The sequence below is a fragment of the Tetrao urogallus genome (assembly GCF_951394365.1).
Source record: "Tetrao urogallus genome assembly, chromosome: 9".
In the NCBI taxonomy this organism is placed as follows: Eukaryota; Metazoa; Chordata; class Aves; order Galliformes; family Phasianidae; genus Tetrao; species Tetrao urogallus.
The window spans coordinates 18,672,875-18,689,517 of record NC_136822.1 but is presented as its reverse complement, the minus strand read 5'-3'; the positions used below and the strand labels follow the sequence as shown (position 1 = coordinate 18,689,517).

Sequence of the window (16,643 nt, the reverse complement as noted above, 5' to 3'; positions counted from 1 at the left end):
ATTTCTCTGTGTGCCTAAAAGCCAACACCTAAATCCATTCCTGATATTCAAATGTGCTTCTCTGCTGTCAAAAGTGAGAGGGCTCAGCTTTTCTGCTCTATCAACAAGTGCTCAACACTGCTGAAAATTAGTTCTCCCTTTTTATACATATTCAGATGTAGATGTAGGTGCTTGGCTTTACCTGGCTCCTTTCTAGAGTTGTGGCCTTTATGCCTAATTAAGAGAGAAAGCTCAAAAGTTTTAGCTAGTTAAGAATGTGACAGGAATGCTGATCTTCTTGCTCAACATTTATGGCTGGCAAGTCATCTGAAAGGAAAAAAAGATCCTGAAGTCTGAAAAACATGTCACGAAGTATTTTGCTGGGCAAGGCCAATTGAGCAGGTGAACGCTACAGTTAGTGGTCTGTGCTCTGCAGCCACCCCCCTGCTGCAGCTGAATGGATGAAATCGTAATTTGGAAAAGTGCACTTTTTCACTGATTGTTCTTTTACAAGAACAGACACCAGAGCTGAGCACAGTGTCTTCTAGAGAAACTCTCTCCTCAGAGGTTTTCATCCAACCACTTGATGTAGCTGTTTCTGGTCTGAATTCCTGCAGAGAAATCAGTAGGCCAAATCGTGAATATCATACAGCCATGAAAGCAGTCATCAAAGTGATCGAGTGTGACTTCCACACCAGCGTTCTCCAGCCGCTTGGCATACATCACCCCGTCATCTCTCAGGACATCGTTCTCACAAGTCAGAATATAAGTCTTAGGCTGCAGCTGCAAAGTCTCATTTTCTGCAAGCAGTGGGACTGCTCGCACGTCAAGCAGCGCTGGTATCTCCTGGATTATTTCTGCGTTGCCTGTGGTTTGTACTACAGGCTTGTAGTTCTTTTTGAATGATGAGGGCAGTAGGGATGTCCAATTCAGACGTCCTCTGAAAGTCAGAGCTTGATGCACATCAAGAGCAGTGTGGTTGTTAATCAGCAGTGAGTGAGCCAAGTCATAATTACCATTGAAATAGTCTATCCAGTAGTTAATCATGACATAACGAGGAAGAACAGGCATATTCATATTCTGCTGATATGAAGGTGTATTGAAGTCAAATGCCTGAAGGACTGGGTAAATTAATGCCTGCAGTTTTGGTCTGATGATCAAATGCTCATCTTTGCTAAGCTGTGGGAAGAACGGGAAAGAATTGTGATTATAAAGAAAATAAACATTACAATATCAACCTTGAACTTCACACGAACAACCACTTGATAATTTTTAGACAAGATTCTGCTCTTATGCAATTCCACTGGCAGATAAAGCTCTTGTTTTGTCTGAAACGCTAGCAGCCTGATCTTTTTCTTTTCTTATAATAATGATCACTCAGGACAGTTCCAGTATCCTGTTTCCAACAGAAATCAGTAGCAGATATAAAAAACAATAACGTTAAATTATTCTTCTAATACACTTTCCCAGTTAAACTATTTACAGCTGGAGGACTTACTGAGTCAATGGAGCTATCTAAACTTCTAATAGCTTTTCAAGAATTTTTCTTCCATCAATTTATCTAAATTATCTTTTTTAGCTCTTGCAAACTGCTGGCATCTGGTTTTCTCTAGCAAAGGCTTACTGTGTGCAGTAGAGCCTCTGTGTTGGACTAGAACCTACCATCTGCATTTGATTTGAGCCTACAAAGTAAATTTTTGGTACACCCTCATTCCTTTTAGTGGAAGTATCAGCAGACGCTTTTTTTCCTTCACCTTCTACTCAAGATACATAAATCTATATTGTATCTCATCTTGTCTCTTTCAGGCTCAAGAACCTTAGTGTATTTAACCTCTGCTGACACAATCTTACATCACTGATTTAAAAAGAATTCAGCATCATGGAAATGAATTATGAATGCTGTTTCCAAAACACAGCTCCATCCTGCTGATCAATCCCCAAGACAAAGACTTTCAATGCCTTATTAATTTTTCCTCGCTAATTCAATACTGCAAGATTGTCATGATAATTAGTTGTCTGAGCAAGGTTGTCATGATAATTAGTTGCCTGAGCAGGCTATGTACCTTCTTATCACCAATGGTTTATGGCAATACAGAAAAACTAATAATATTTCACTCAACCATGACTGATACTATTACTTGCCCCAGGCAAGTCTTTAAAGTCTTTAATAGATTAAATTCAGATTATGCTTAACCAGAGATGCACAAAAGAAAATTTCTTAATTATGAAATGCTGCAGGAAGACAATTTAAGGCTTCATGCATTATATATTTGTTGTCCTTCATTTGTATTTGGAGGAAGTAAGAACATATTTTTCTGTGATAAGCACTTGAAAATAGGAAGATAAATTAATAAGTTATGAATGTAGCTAGTTACCTACTTAGGCAAAGTTTCTCAGCAAAACGTGTTACAAGAAATCGTTTAGCTGCTTGTGCTTACAATTTGGCCCATAAGAACTCATAACTGCACTAAGATATGGCAAGCTACTTGACTCATGCAATTGACTCATTTTTCTTCTGTAAAATGACAAGATCTGGTTTTCAATGCATAGCGGTGCTACTCTGTCTCTGACACTGGCACATCACCTTGTGATGATGCAGCACAAAGAACCTGTCAACCTATATGCATCACTGAATTAGGGGCTGTTATAGTGTAATTCATCACAGACACTGGATGTTACCTGCTGACACACAGCAGCAGCCAAATTTCCTCCTGCGCTGTCGCCAGAAATTGCAATTCGATTTGGGTCAACTGAATAGTCAGCTAAGACACCAGGCTGCAAAAAATGCTTTGTAGCACGAAGAGCATCGTGGAATTGCTCAGGAAAGCACACCTCTGGTACCAGCCTGTATCTACAAAAGAAGAAGGGAGGTAAGACACAATTATTAGTTACTATACTTCTCTCTCCTGATCAATAAATACTAGCAGATACATCTTAGTGGCAAATGGCTATTTTATTAGGATAAATACTAGAGAAAAAAAATGAAGTGTGTAATACTTAAGCTTATAATGAACATTCTTACTCGAAAAGGTTTGTAAGGACCTATTAGATATGAAAAACACCACAATGGTACAATACTGTGCAGTGCTTTCCCAACAAAGGATTTCATCATACATTATAAAAGTGAATTACTATTAAGAACATCCTTGGCAAGGGAGTTATTCCTGTTGGCCTGTTTTTGATCTCAGCTCCCCACCTTAACTGCTGTGAAGGAGAGTGACACCCAGCAGACTCAGCTGAGACAAACACCTCAGTAGTTCTGTTTCCCAAATGTTTATTTAAGCTCTGGAGAGCTGTACCTCTGTACCAGGAAATTAACAGTAGCCAGGAAGTGAAGTAATAATGATTTGCACTAATCCAACAGACTCAATAATTATTCTCCCTTATCAAGGAGAGAGGCAGGGATATATGCAATATCCAAGTGGAGCAGCAGCAGCTGAAACCTGTTTACTGCATTTTCTGAATTCCTTAATAACAGTGTAGGGGAAATCAGTTTGTATTTACCGAATCGTTTGTAGTCTGAGAGTTGTTACTGGGCCTTATGGTGCAAAGCACATCTTTCTGGTTGCAGTTTTTGCATCTTTAATGAATTTCACATATTCTCAGCAGAGCTAATTTATAATGTTTTGAGAAAATATTTCTATTGTCAGTTTGACAGAAGTTAATGTCATTACAGTGATGTCTTTTAGTTCAAAGTGAAGAAATAATCTTGCCGTTACTTCTGAAGCAAAACAAAATACTGTTTCTTGGTTCAAAGTATTTTCTTGGGAATCTAAGCTAAAAAATATAGTATATGCAAAATGAATTTTAAGCTTAATTTACATCAAGTGTTTCAAACATCAAATCTGTTCTGCTTTCAGTGAACAATATATATTACATCTGCCACAAAGTCATACGAGAGCAGCCTGAGTGAACTAGGCCTTGCAGAACTAGGTGATGTTTTGTATAGATAACAAAAGTGAGATGTGCAGCTCAACCAATGAAGAAAATCTAATTAGACTTCACTAACTGAAAATAAATGCCTTGATTGAAAGATATAATGGCTAAGGAGAGATGACAAACAACTGAGGAACAGCCAGTACTATATCACCTTAAGTGAGAAAATGAGTAACTAGGGACTTTCCAATACTGTGATTGGTACTTGCCTGCTTTTTTCTTTTTATTTTTTTTCTACTAATAAACAACAAAGAAGTAAAAAAGCGAACCCTTAAAGTACACTACAATGCCTACTGAGAATCAGTAACACCAACTCCATATAATTAAATTGTAATTAGATCACAGAGCTTGATATGTAATCAACTGCAAGTCGGAGCCGTGAGTAGTTCTATCAAGCGATTGGTTTTGCAAAAGAAAATATTGAAGTTGACAGTAAGGGTGGGAAGAGTACCACTCAAGTTGGAGTCATCTTGGTAATTTAGTTAGCGAGCTGAGAGGCTTGTTTACTTTGGAATTGTTCAGCTAGTGAAAAAACTAGTGCTGCTTCTGTGTTGTCTAGCACGCTGGCATTCTCCTGCTCTTGAGAGGAGTACAGGGCTGAAATGAGTTGACTTCAACAGCGGGTGCTTGAAAGAACAGCAGGGACCGCCATGCTTCACTGTGTATTTTGGTTAATGAGCAGTAAAAAATGATTTGCTAATTCTTAGGTTGCAGACATTTGCTCAGAGCGCCTTAGAAGTGGTGTTTTTTAGACAGACTTTAGGTGTTTGGTTTTTTATTTATAATATACCTTCAGTTAAGGATGAAGAATTCTCTTTTGCTCCATAGGGAGTCAGAGGGATGTGGTTTGGCCTTCCTTCAGGTATATAACAAAATTGTTTTTGACAAGCATCAACAGAATTAAAACTTAAGTCAATTGAGTGATCTCAGGTTTTAGGTGCACTCCTTACTTGCAGAAACATTTGTGAGATGCACTTGAACGTGTAAAATTTGCATTTCAGTGTTTTGTCCAAGCGATTAAAAATTCTACTTTTCTCCCACATTTCTGCCCTCTGAAATGACTGTCAAGAGAAACAGAAATCCAACTGAACTTTTGATTCCATTCTAATTTGTTATTCTAAAAGGATAATAATATCAGACTGGTAGAGAATTACTGTCCAAGTTTAAAGCCTTATATACAAGTCAGTAACAAGCGAAAAGGGCAAAGCTAGAAGAACTACGTTACATATTTCCAATACATTAAAATTACATAATTAATTTTAGATTACTCACTCAATTGAGACAACTACAGCATTGAGAGATTCAGCCATGATTCTGCAGAGGTTGTTATAAAGGCTCGTTCCTGAAACAAAAGGACATAGCATTAGGTACATGCGAGTCCATTTAAGGCAGTATTTCACAAAGCCGCACCTAACTGTCTTAGTTTCAGCAGGGATGGAATTGTTTCCTTCACGGTGTCTGGTATGGTGCTATGGTTTTTGGTTCTAGGAAAAAAACCAAATGTTGACAACACAGCAATGCTTATAGTTGCTGCTAAGCAGTGCTCTACAGAGCCAAGGACATTTTCAGTGAAGGGCCCAAGGAGCTGGGAGGGAACTGAATTAGGACAGCTGACTTAAACTAGCCAAAGGGCCATCCCACCCCTCACGACACTGTGAGGAAGCAGTTCTGAATGGCTGGGAGGTCGTCTCTCTTCCACTGCTCACAGGCTAGCTGGGGGCACTGGTTGGTGGCTGGTAAGCAATTGCTTGTGCTTCATTTGTTACATACATTCATAAATATGTGTTTATATACATATAAAAATTATTATCCTTTCCTCTATCTTAGTAAATAATTTTATCTTAACCCCTAAGTTCTACTTTTTTTTTTTTTTTTTTTAATTCTCTCCCCCATCCCACTGGGAAAGGAGAGTGAGTGAAGGACTGTGTGGTGGTGTGGTGCTCAGGCAGCTGCTGGCTTAAACCACAACAGAAAGCCTTCTCAGAAAACATAAAGACTTCTAACAAACAGAAGTAAATTACATCAGCTTAAACCAGATGATGTTCCAAATGTACGTTTTAGCAGAAGGCACACAATTCACTCCACGAGAAGTCCTGCAGTCTGATGTTTTTTTCCCCTCATCTGTTTGTTGGTGACTTGGGGCTTGTCATTTCACCCATCAGTTCTCACAACAGGACAAAATTCAAGGTACCTGGTGGCCTGGGGCCACTGCATCCGGAAACAGTTGTTACCATATGAGTCACTGATTTTTGTTCATTTTATTGCATGTATTGCTTTGATTCAAATGAGCTGCCCTATTAATGTCAAGTGAACTACGTGAACTACTTATTTATCAGAGAATTAATCCTGTCTGTCAGTGGACTGATTCTCCTTAATTTTATTCCTTTCCAATTTCTTAATCATGGATTCCTGGTACTATAAAATATACTAGGACACTAAGTGTTTTATAAAGTATTTAGCCTTAGAATTTAGTATTTAGCTGTAACATTTATGCCATTAATTTCTGAATCTTGGACTTGAGGTTAGCTGAGTTGCAGCATCCAAACAAAGCACTGTAATTTAATATAAACTATTTGTACAGCAAGTCTTATGCCAACTGTTACAGAACAAATGATATGGGCAGGACTCTAACAAATATCTCTTATGTAGGCCAAAAAAAATCACTTCAAAGCTCAATTTCTCTGTGAGGAGTGACGAGATTTTGAACTTATTTAGGACACTAAATTTCACTTAAGTTGTGGTATAGGTGGCTTATACATACAGTCTTAATGCAATCAGTACAATCTTGCATATTTTAGAACACTTCAGAAAAGCCCACTGAATTTTTTCCTCTTTACAGATGAATCTATGTATGCTTCACAATGCATCAGGGTTGTGAGGCCTTCATGTTGTCCCAGAAGCAATGGGGAAGGACAAAGACTCCCACCCGTTCTTGATCTTTGCCTCGGAGCAGCTGTGAGAACTGCAGGCCCCTATTTTTTCCAAGGCTTTTCTCCTGCTGCGAGATGTGGAAGGATCTGTGCTTAGCTTATTGTTGCCTACAGCTATACCTTACTACAATTAACTTGGAAGTCACAAACATCAGAGAAAGTCGGTGCTGTAAATTTTCAAGGTAGTTTCTGCTCATGATCACAGTAGATTCCATAAGAGAGGGAGTAGGGAACCCATCTCTACCCATATCCTTGGTCACGCTGTTTTCTGGGATCAGCAGTATGTATTCCCAAATACACACTATTGGAAGCCAAACATCAGTAATGCTCTTGCATGTAATTTTGTTCAGTCCACTCTTTTGAGTAATTGTTTGTTTTGTATATTGTGTAATTTGTCCTGTCGTGATGTTACAAAATTAATCTTTTGGTTCTTTTCCAGTTCACCTCCTGATAAGATATATATTTTTCCAGTGCACCCACTGTATATTTTTATCATGATTCCTTACATCTGCTGTGCCAGAATGCAGATGGTGACTTCTGAATTCAGGTATGTCTCTGCAAAATCATCATCTCCTGGCAGAAAAACAGCCTTTGGTTTCTGCTGCTGGGAGGAAACCACCCCAGAATCCCATTTAGTTACCAACAGACACGTACTTGCACTTGCCAAGGCCCAGCCGCCTCCGTGGATGTAAACAACACTGCGCTTCAGCGGTTCATCTTGCTTTGCAGGAGGTTCAAACACTCTGACTTCCACACCATCAAAAACAACATCCGTTATGTTAATGGGCTCAGAAGAGACAGACTTCAGCTTGTCAAATGTACAAATCAAATAATTCAGAACTATCAAGTGATGGCTGAGTCTCAGATAGTGAATCAAGTGACACTTTGGGGGGGGAAAAAGAAAAAGGTTAGTTACTTCATATATATATATATGTATATATATATATATGTATGTATAAAATGATGCTGCATTGATGCAACCATCTTCAAAAGGCAGCTTCTGTATGAAAACATATACAAATTCTTAGAATATTCATCAGAAAATGAATGATTATCAAAACTTGTAATGTTCTCAAAGCTGTATTAGAACAAAACCCTGGCAACAAAAGACGTTCCTGCCGCTGAATGACACCTCCGAAAGGGACAAACCTGACTGACCAGTAGATTCCACTTTTCTACTTGCAAAGCTTCTCAGATCTGTGCCAGTAGAGGGCAGTACCACACAGTCAACATTTTTTGAGGTGTTGAGGTAGGAAATATGCAAACTATTTCTCTTATTCCACCCCAAAGCGTAAGTCTTTCCATTTCCAAATTAAGTTCTCAGTGATTGCAAAGGCATCTGCAAACAGGAACAGTCTCAAAGGAATGCAGTGCTTATTTACTGGCTCACCCTGTATTTGCCCACTGAATTGGAAAAGATGTGAAATGCTATTGAAGAGCTGTGGCAGATTTGTGATTTCTTCCCCAGAGACTCAAGCGTTTTACTTCTTCTGTGTGGGTGTATAAAACGTTAAGAAAATAAAGAAAGATCTCAACTTTCTGTCCCATTCCGGTAGAAGGATGGATTTTATCCCTTCTGAAAATCCAGGATTTTCTTTTTCACTTTCCCCTAAACAAACCTGTTTCTCTAAGCAGATAATCCTGGGATCTAAGGCACTCCTTCAGCCTAAATGCTCATGACCTGCTCCCCATGTACAGCTTGTCAACTCATAACCACTTCAACTGTTTCAATTCTGCTGTTATCACCAGTACAGTGCAAGCCTGCTAGTATGAATTAAACGAGTTCAGTACCAGGAGAGGGAGAGAATGGTCATTCAGGTACCAGTCTAACAGCATTAATACTGCAAAGAACACATAGTTGCTGTAGCATAACCTGTACAAAAACTATGTGGAAGCCAAGTGAGTTTCTGTGTGATAAACGTGATTTTCCAAGCGAGAGTTTTACAGTCTCTTTCTGACTTACATGTTCACAAAGAGAGAGATTTCATTTTCTTTCTTTGGCTTTCTTTACTGTCCTTCTGCACTACCATTTTCCAGTTACTTTCAGTGCAGTATCTCTGTTAGGGAATTCTTCTCAAAGAGAAGGGACAGCTAACAGAGGAACACCACTGCTGTCAACACATCCTCCAGAGGAAAAGCAAATTTTGAAGCACCTCCTATCAACTGAGAGACTTCATCCATTCAGCAATATTTATGCCAAAAAGGATCTGCTCCCTTGGTGGAGTGCTCTGCAGCCACTGTCCTTACACATGGCTTTTAAATCCACTATGGTTAGTTTAAATGTAAACAAACAAATGCATATGACTCAGCTTTCAGTAGATGCTGTGTGAAAAAGACCCCGAGGCAGCCCCGGTTCCACTGCAGATTCCTGTGGAAAGCGACAGACTGAGATTTTTCCCAAAAGGGTCTCTGACTGCCAAGTCCAATGGAGTGGTAATGTGAGTAATGTGGTGTAATGCAAGTGGAGAGAGAGAGAGACCCATTTCCAAAGCAAAAATTTACAGAAGTTACTTTCTTTTCCTGCTTGGCTTGGTTACCCTGCTGAAATAGTTTGGTGAGGAACCAAATCTTGGTATGTTTGCTGCTTTGTTGATGGATTATCATTTCTGCATACTTAAGGTCTTTCCTCTGGGAGTAAAAAAAAAAAAAAACAAGCATCCACCCAGTGGGCAGAAATGTTGGATTCACAAGACTGTATTTTTGAATGTCAGATCATGCTTTTCCCACACTGTTACTTAAAAATTTCCATAGGAAAACACCATTCAAGCTTCAAACTTGAAGAGCAATACACCTATTAATAAGTTGCCATTCAATTTATTGGGCTGCCACTGATTCACCCAGCAAAATGATCTTCTGCGTGCCCCATAGAGGTTCCCAGGGGAGGTAACTAATGGGAAATACTGCCAGGCAAAAAAAAATAATTCTTGTAGATTTTTTTCAGTGCTGCTAAAGGCTATTTATCCACATTCTTTGTAGACAGGATTACCACATGTTCCCTGGAATCAGAGATGTTTTCTTTTCAAGGCTAGTTGCAGCTGTTTACTGAGAAGTGTTTTGCCCTGTTTTTTTTAAACCACAGAACACCATGGCCCTCTGCAGGTTTATCAGTTGCTTTCATGCCTTTTTCCTGCAATAGGCCACTCTTTCCAAGAACCAAAAAAAAAAAATAAAATTGAATAACATGGAAGAGATGCCTCGTACACCAAGGCTCAAAAGGAACAGTAATAGTTCTTTTATGTTTACCTTGTCAGGTTTCTCTGCCCAGGACTTATAAGCACATTCTTTGGAAATGTATCTCATCAGTCAATTTGGTTGTTATTTACAACAATCAGGATTGTGCTTTTTGCTGGCAAAGAGCTAGCCTTGTCCAGAGTTCCTACAAACAAAATTCTTATGTAAGATATATCCGTAGTATCTTGTGTGTATATGTTTGTATTTAATGGTTGGCTGAATCTCATCTAGGACTGTGTTGCAGCCACAGTCATAGAATCACAGAATATCCTGAGTTGGAAGAGACCCATAAGGATCACTGACTCCAACTCCTGGCTCCAGACAGGATCACCTCAAATTCTAACCATATAAACACTTTCATTTTCTAAACAGGTAACCTGAAGAAATGTGGCTGGTAAACTTCATGAGGATGACTAATGGAGCTGAAATTCATGAGGATGACTAATGGAGCTGATGCACCCAGTGAGCTTAACTGCTATGGAGCAGGACAGACCTGCATGGGCAGGAGGACGAGAAGGGCAAATGTGAGTACCTTACTGATGTTTGGGCCAGTTCAGCACATAGCCACTGTACACACATTACTTACTTGCAATCTATCACCCAGTTCTGATTGCAGCTTTTCATTTTAGGATTGTTGGCACTCTAATCTATGGCTGTTTTGGTAGTGGTGTGATTTATGCTCACTGTTGCACATGCCAACTCTCCAACAAATCCAAGTAACTTCCACAGCAACCATCTTGTCTTTTTACCAGGATATCTTCCTAGCCAGGATTATGAGAAATGACAACCCAAAAAACTAAGCTGTTTAAGATCGTAACTGTCTTCTTCCTAGCAAATTCTTTGATGAGAGATATCAAATAGCGAGAGATGTTTTAACTTCATGCAGGAGAAAACTGTCAAGAAGTGAAGGAGGAGTTAGGGTTGTGATTAAAAACAAAACAAAAAAACCTCAAAGAACAGTTTTCAAGAAAGGCACCAAAATCTCAGTATCTGCCCCTAAATTGGTAGAACTGGTGGTTCGTCAGGGTCGCTTGGAATCCCAAGGGATCACTGTGATTATGCTTTACCCCTCTTTCACAGACTTGTACTCTATGTCAGTCATGTACTTTCTATTACCAAAAAAAAAAAACCAAAAAAACCCAACAAAAAAACGAAACAGAAAAGGTGCATTTCTGTTGCTAATTTCTAAGTTTCTAATAATCTCAAACAACACTGAGCACATCAGGATTGAGGTGACACTGTCCTAAGGGCAACGTGAACTATCCAACTTCACAAATCTCTGACCTTTAGCCTTGAAATTACAGCAGCAGGTTGCATTCAGATGGCACACAAAGGCAGCATGCCAAGCTGAATACATCAGCTGCTTCCTTCACTGCCCTCGCAGCAGTGAGGTGCCAGCTTCTGCTCTGACCTTAGCTGAGATCAGGAACTGGGAGTTAGCTTGTGCTGTTTGTCTTTTCACACGAGTCACTGTTCAGCACTGAGCCAAGTCTCATGTGTGACTCACAGAGTAATGATGCTGACACTGGGCGGCTGAACCTCTTAAGACTTAATTTCCTACCTTCAGAAGATGCTGCTGCTCCTGAATGACATTATCCTCAGTTCAGGCGTCATTTTGCAAAACACACTGCTGTAACATTACAGTCCAAAATGCCAACTACAGTATCTGTAGACAGTGAGAGACTAGCAAAAAAAAATAAACAGGCTCATTTCCCCATCTTGCTGCGTGCAGAACATATTGGTCTGACTGCATTTCAGGAAGTTTATCCCATCTAAAGGTTAACCTCTATTTTCTTTCATTTTACAGAGCCATTTCTTAGAACAGGTGCATTACTGCACAGTACCCAACATGTACTTTTGAAAACTGTTATACAGGGAGTCCTCAAGGACTCAAAGATAAGTGCTCTAATTTCCTTTATAACTGGAAGGAAACCAAAAAGGGTGTTTTACAGTTTATCAACTGGGAGAAGCTCTATTATTTTTTCATTGTAAAGTTTCATTCTTACACCTATTCATCCACGATGAACTGCTTTTAGACCAAATTCCCAGTAACTTTTTTCTCTACTGCAAACAGGACTTGCAGTGTATCTGTTCCTACTCATATGCAACATCTAAGACCACAGTGGATTACTGTAAACCAATTTGCAAGACTGTGTCCTTACATGCAAAAATATCAGCTTACTTGGATGGCCACAGCTATGATTTACATCTCTCCATATATGGGTAGGTAGATTAAATATTAAAATGTTAGATGGAACTAATTACTGTTTACTCTACTCCTGAATGTTGATGCCCCATGCCCTAGATTTTATTCTAAAAGGAAGCAAGTGGCAGAGCAGCATAAAAGCATTTCTTAGCTGATGAGAAGTACAAGGATACTTTTCTCCCCTCTACAGCTGCCTAAATTCTTCCACAGATGCCTGCCTGACAGCTTGGATGCCAACATGTTTGTCCTTCCAAACCTGTTAGCAGCAGTGCCAGTTAAAAAATATATTAAAAAGAAATAATAAAAAAAATCCTTTCTTCCTTTCTATGCATCAGAATAGCAAGTACCTTGATAGTGTGGTTCAGAAATAACTTAGGGCTTATTAAATAAACATATGCTGCTCTCTCTACTCCAAGAAGGGAGAATGGTAATGAAAAGGAGAGATGTCTCTATCAATCCTGCTGTTAACAGCATAATTATGAAATGTTGCTTTAGGCCCTTCTTGACAGATACCATGTAAAACAATTCTGATGGTTTAATTTATTGCTCAGTCCTGTAATTCTGTGTAGCTTTCTGTGGCTGTCCAAATTTCAGTGAAGCTGAGTTCTGACAGTCTTACATACATGCGTTCACTGTCTTTCATTTCTGACCAAAAACTTCTGTGTAACATTGCAGTTTTCTATACAACTGTGGCCAAGTCCCATTTTGAGATAGATGAGAATGATAATCCTCATTCTAAGCTAATGCACCACTTTGTTAATAACACGAGGCTGAAGATTCTGATTTCATTCTGAAAGCAGCACAGCTTACTACGCTCAGCACAGGAATAGGGCTCTGAACATCCAGCTCTAGTATTTGCAGAGACCTCAAATAAGGCACTCTGCATTTCCCCAAAGTAAGATTAGGACAATGGCATCAGCTCCCTTTTGTAATATGTTGTGAAACCTACTTATGAACACTGCCCTATAAGCATTGTGCATTTTTAGCCACGTGACAATACATAAACACTTGGGTTTTGCTCTGATTCAGAGCACTGAGTCAGTCCCAAGCCTGTAAAGGAATTTTATTAGCTGCCTGAGACAAAACTCTACACAGAAATGCAGCACCTTATAATCAGTACACTGAAAAGCAGTGCCAGCTTCAGTATGTTTTATTGGTAGTGCTTATAAAAGGAGTGAGAAACCAAGCACATTATCCCAAACAAGAACTTGTCATGCTCGATTGTCAGAGTCAGCACAAATCTATTTCAGAACAGGGAAACAACTGTATTTAGACCACATAAAGTTTGTTTCATGCTTTGGAATGAGGGATTTTAGTGTACTTTGGGGGTTTTAAAATAAAAATCACTTAGTAACGTACTTCTGTCTGGCTATCAAACCTACAAAGGAAAGTCATAAATAGCAAGCTGAGAATACATTCAGAAGTAGGTGAAAGTTCAATGGTCACATTTAGAGCATCGTTAAATCATTCGGTCTCGCAACCTCCGGTAGACAAAGAAAAGGGAAGCTCAGCTCCACAGAAGGACATATACTTGATTTTATATACACACACTAAAGCTGTCTACCACAGTAAGTACTCAGGCTTAACTTCTACAATCTTAGCTTCAGTTCACACAGATCATTCTTAATGGCAGTCACTTACTGCTGACTTTGTGCAACCTCTCAGTGTTGGAAAGACTTCTGAACACTTAGATAGCACCTCATTTTGCTCTCTCTGGAAAGAAAACCCCAAAGTTTACCTGTTCTGTGGTTCGGGGCACTGCTAATGCCTCACTGATGCTTTACGGATCTGTCTGAAAGCCACTCAGTCCTTGTGCTTTGTAAGCTGCCTGGGGCTGATATTTAATAAATTTTCCTTGCTATATGTAATCATATTTCTAAGGCCACAGATAGGAACAACTGTCTAACAAGTTACCACTTTCCCCTAACAGAGATGGAGGCAGATGTGGGCACCTCAGTGCTGCCAGTGTGCTCCAACTGCCACCAGGGCAGGTTGTGTTCTGCCAGCTCCTCTGGGAGGAAGACCTCTGGGATACCCCAGAAGGGATGGGATTGCCTTTGGCCTCCAACCTAGAGACACTGAGACTCATTCAGCTATGCCTTGCAAACCACAAGCAGACAGCATGTGTACGTATGCCAACAGCAGTATACATATATAGAGTTAGTCATGATTTTCTAAAGATAGGTCTCCTTCAGCTAGAGGTTATGGACTTGATTCAGGTGTTACTGGAAGAAAGGTTACCATGTATTCTGCAGGCAGGACGCTGTGACCATCGCAGCCCTTCCAATTATTAAACTTCCAGCTCCACTGTAAAGGTATGTGTTGTTATTTTAGTTACCAGCACAAAGCAAGTGCATGTCAAGCTTTTTAAAGGAAAACATGCTGTTGTAGGCTATGTCTACACAATTTACCTGTCATAGCATTATCATTTCTTTAAGGGAGAGTATATAAGCAAAAAGCTTTATTCTTTCACATTCCACTGGCTCAGCTGAGTGGCCTATTGAAAATCAAATAATCATCTGAGTTGGAAAGGACCTTTAAAGGTCATCTAGTCCAACAACCCTGTGATGAACAGGGACATCTAAAGTTCGATTCTACATCTAGTTCCAACTCTGACTGCAAAAGTGGCAGCCAGAGAGGCTATTCAGGGAGAGTATGCAAGCCTGGACACTGTCATCCTGCTTCTGCAATTACTGTTAGGTATATAGAAGATACCTTCCCACCAAATCCTCCTGGTATCTGTTTATGAGCCCTCTGCCCATGAATTCATTCTTTCTGAATCTGCTGATGCTCTCAACATGCAAGCTGTTGAAGGTTTTAGGGACAACATAATGAACTGGAATGCTGCTAGTAAAAAAGACTGAAATACTTTGACGCAGACAGTACCCTAAATCAGGAGTGACCACAGCTGATCAGTCCTTGTCAAAGATCAGACCAGCCTAGCAGAAAACCAAGCTCATAGCTGAAGCCATCATCAGAAGCCCGTGATCTCTTTCTTTCATGCCAGCATACACATTGTGAGAGAAAGAGAGGGAGAGATCATAAAGCAACAAAACAATCACGTCTTATAGAAAAAACAGCTATTCTGAAAGGGTTTTGTTGACTAACACAGTTTCAAACACAGGCCGCGTGATTTCGACATTTGAAATAGTTTTCCAATGTCTTCTTTCCTTAAGGCATCAGTTAGCGCATGGAAGTAGAAGCCATTAATTATTTTGACCTAAAGCCCCCGGGTCGGAAAACAGCTTGCAGCACACAGGAAGCCCTCCATCACAAAGCCAGCAGGGCGGCTGGATGCCAGCAGTGAACGATCGCCCGACTGCCCGACCCGGCCTCGCCCCCTGCGCGGCCGGGGGACGCGGCAGCGAGCTCTCGTCCCGGGCAGGCCGGGTACCGCAGCACGGCCCGCGATGCCGGCGACGGGCTCTGACGGCGTTTCCTTACCGTCTGCTGCACCGCCCGGAAAGTGGCATCCAGCAGCATCAGCTTCCACGAGTCCGACACGGTGCCGGGCAGCGGCAGGTAGATGTAATAGGCGGCCAGGGCGCCCAGCGCCGCCAGCAGCACCCAGGCGGCCCGCATCGCCCCGCGGGGAGCGGCCTCCACCGGAGGAAGTCCCGGCGCTTCCGCGCCCGCCGCCCCGAGCCGCCGCCTGCGTGTGCGGGAGCGCGGGGTGGCGGCGGGGCCTTTCTCCGCGCCCGCGCAGCCGCCGCCCCGCCCGAGACCCGCCCGCCCTCTGGGGAGGCCGCGCCGCGGACCTCCGCTGCCCGGGGCCGCCCCGCCGCATCCCCGCCCCGAGCTCCGGCCGTGCTCTGCGGGACCGCGGCGGGCCCGGCCGCGCACGGCGTCTTTGTCGGGGAGCACCTGTATTTTAGGCAGGAGAAACGGAGCCTGCGTTTTTAAACGGAGACGGATTTATTATGATGATTTATGTAATTTTATTTTGAAGTGGGATTTTTTTCTTCCCGAGTTCAGTAACAGATTCTGGTTTAACGCAGAGCCGTTTGTAGGGAAGACAAATTCTTCTGAATGGGTTTTTTCACCCCCATAAGTGCTTTCATGTCAGGTACGAATCCTCGTGTTGCACCGTGCAGGAAACAAATTCTACAGAATTCAGTCTGGGCGTAAATTAAATGCCTACTTGAAGCTTAGTCACAGAGCAAATGTAAATATTTATTTAGATAACCAAAGTCATGCATGTTATGACTGTAATCCAAAGAAGGAGCATCAGTTTTAACTGTTAACATTGCTTTTAAAAACTAATTTATAACACTAAAAAGCCACTTGGGAATTTAATAGGGTTCAGGAAAGGATGAGCTTCCTTTAACAACTGACAAGAAGCAGCAATAAAGGAAAAAGAT

The 16,643-nt window shown here is 40.9% G+C and overlaps 1 protein-coding gene across 1 annotated transcript; it reads right to left on the bottom strand.

The window, feature by feature from the left end:
- Nucleotides 1-540: 540 nt before the first annotated feature.
- Nucleotides 541-15,864, bottom strand: NCEH1 (neutral cholesterol ester hydrolase 1; the record flags this gene model as incomplete). Its single annotated transcript, XM_079539979.1, has 5 exons — nt 541-1,158; nt 2,659-2,830; nt 5,188-5,257; nt 7,500-7,728; nt 15,727-15,864. 5 exons carry the CDS (start codon nt 15,862-15,864, stop codon nt 541-543), a joined length of 1,227 nt encoding a protein of 408 aa, XP_079396105.1.
- Between the last annotated feature and the right edge of the window lie 779 nt (nt 15,865-16,643).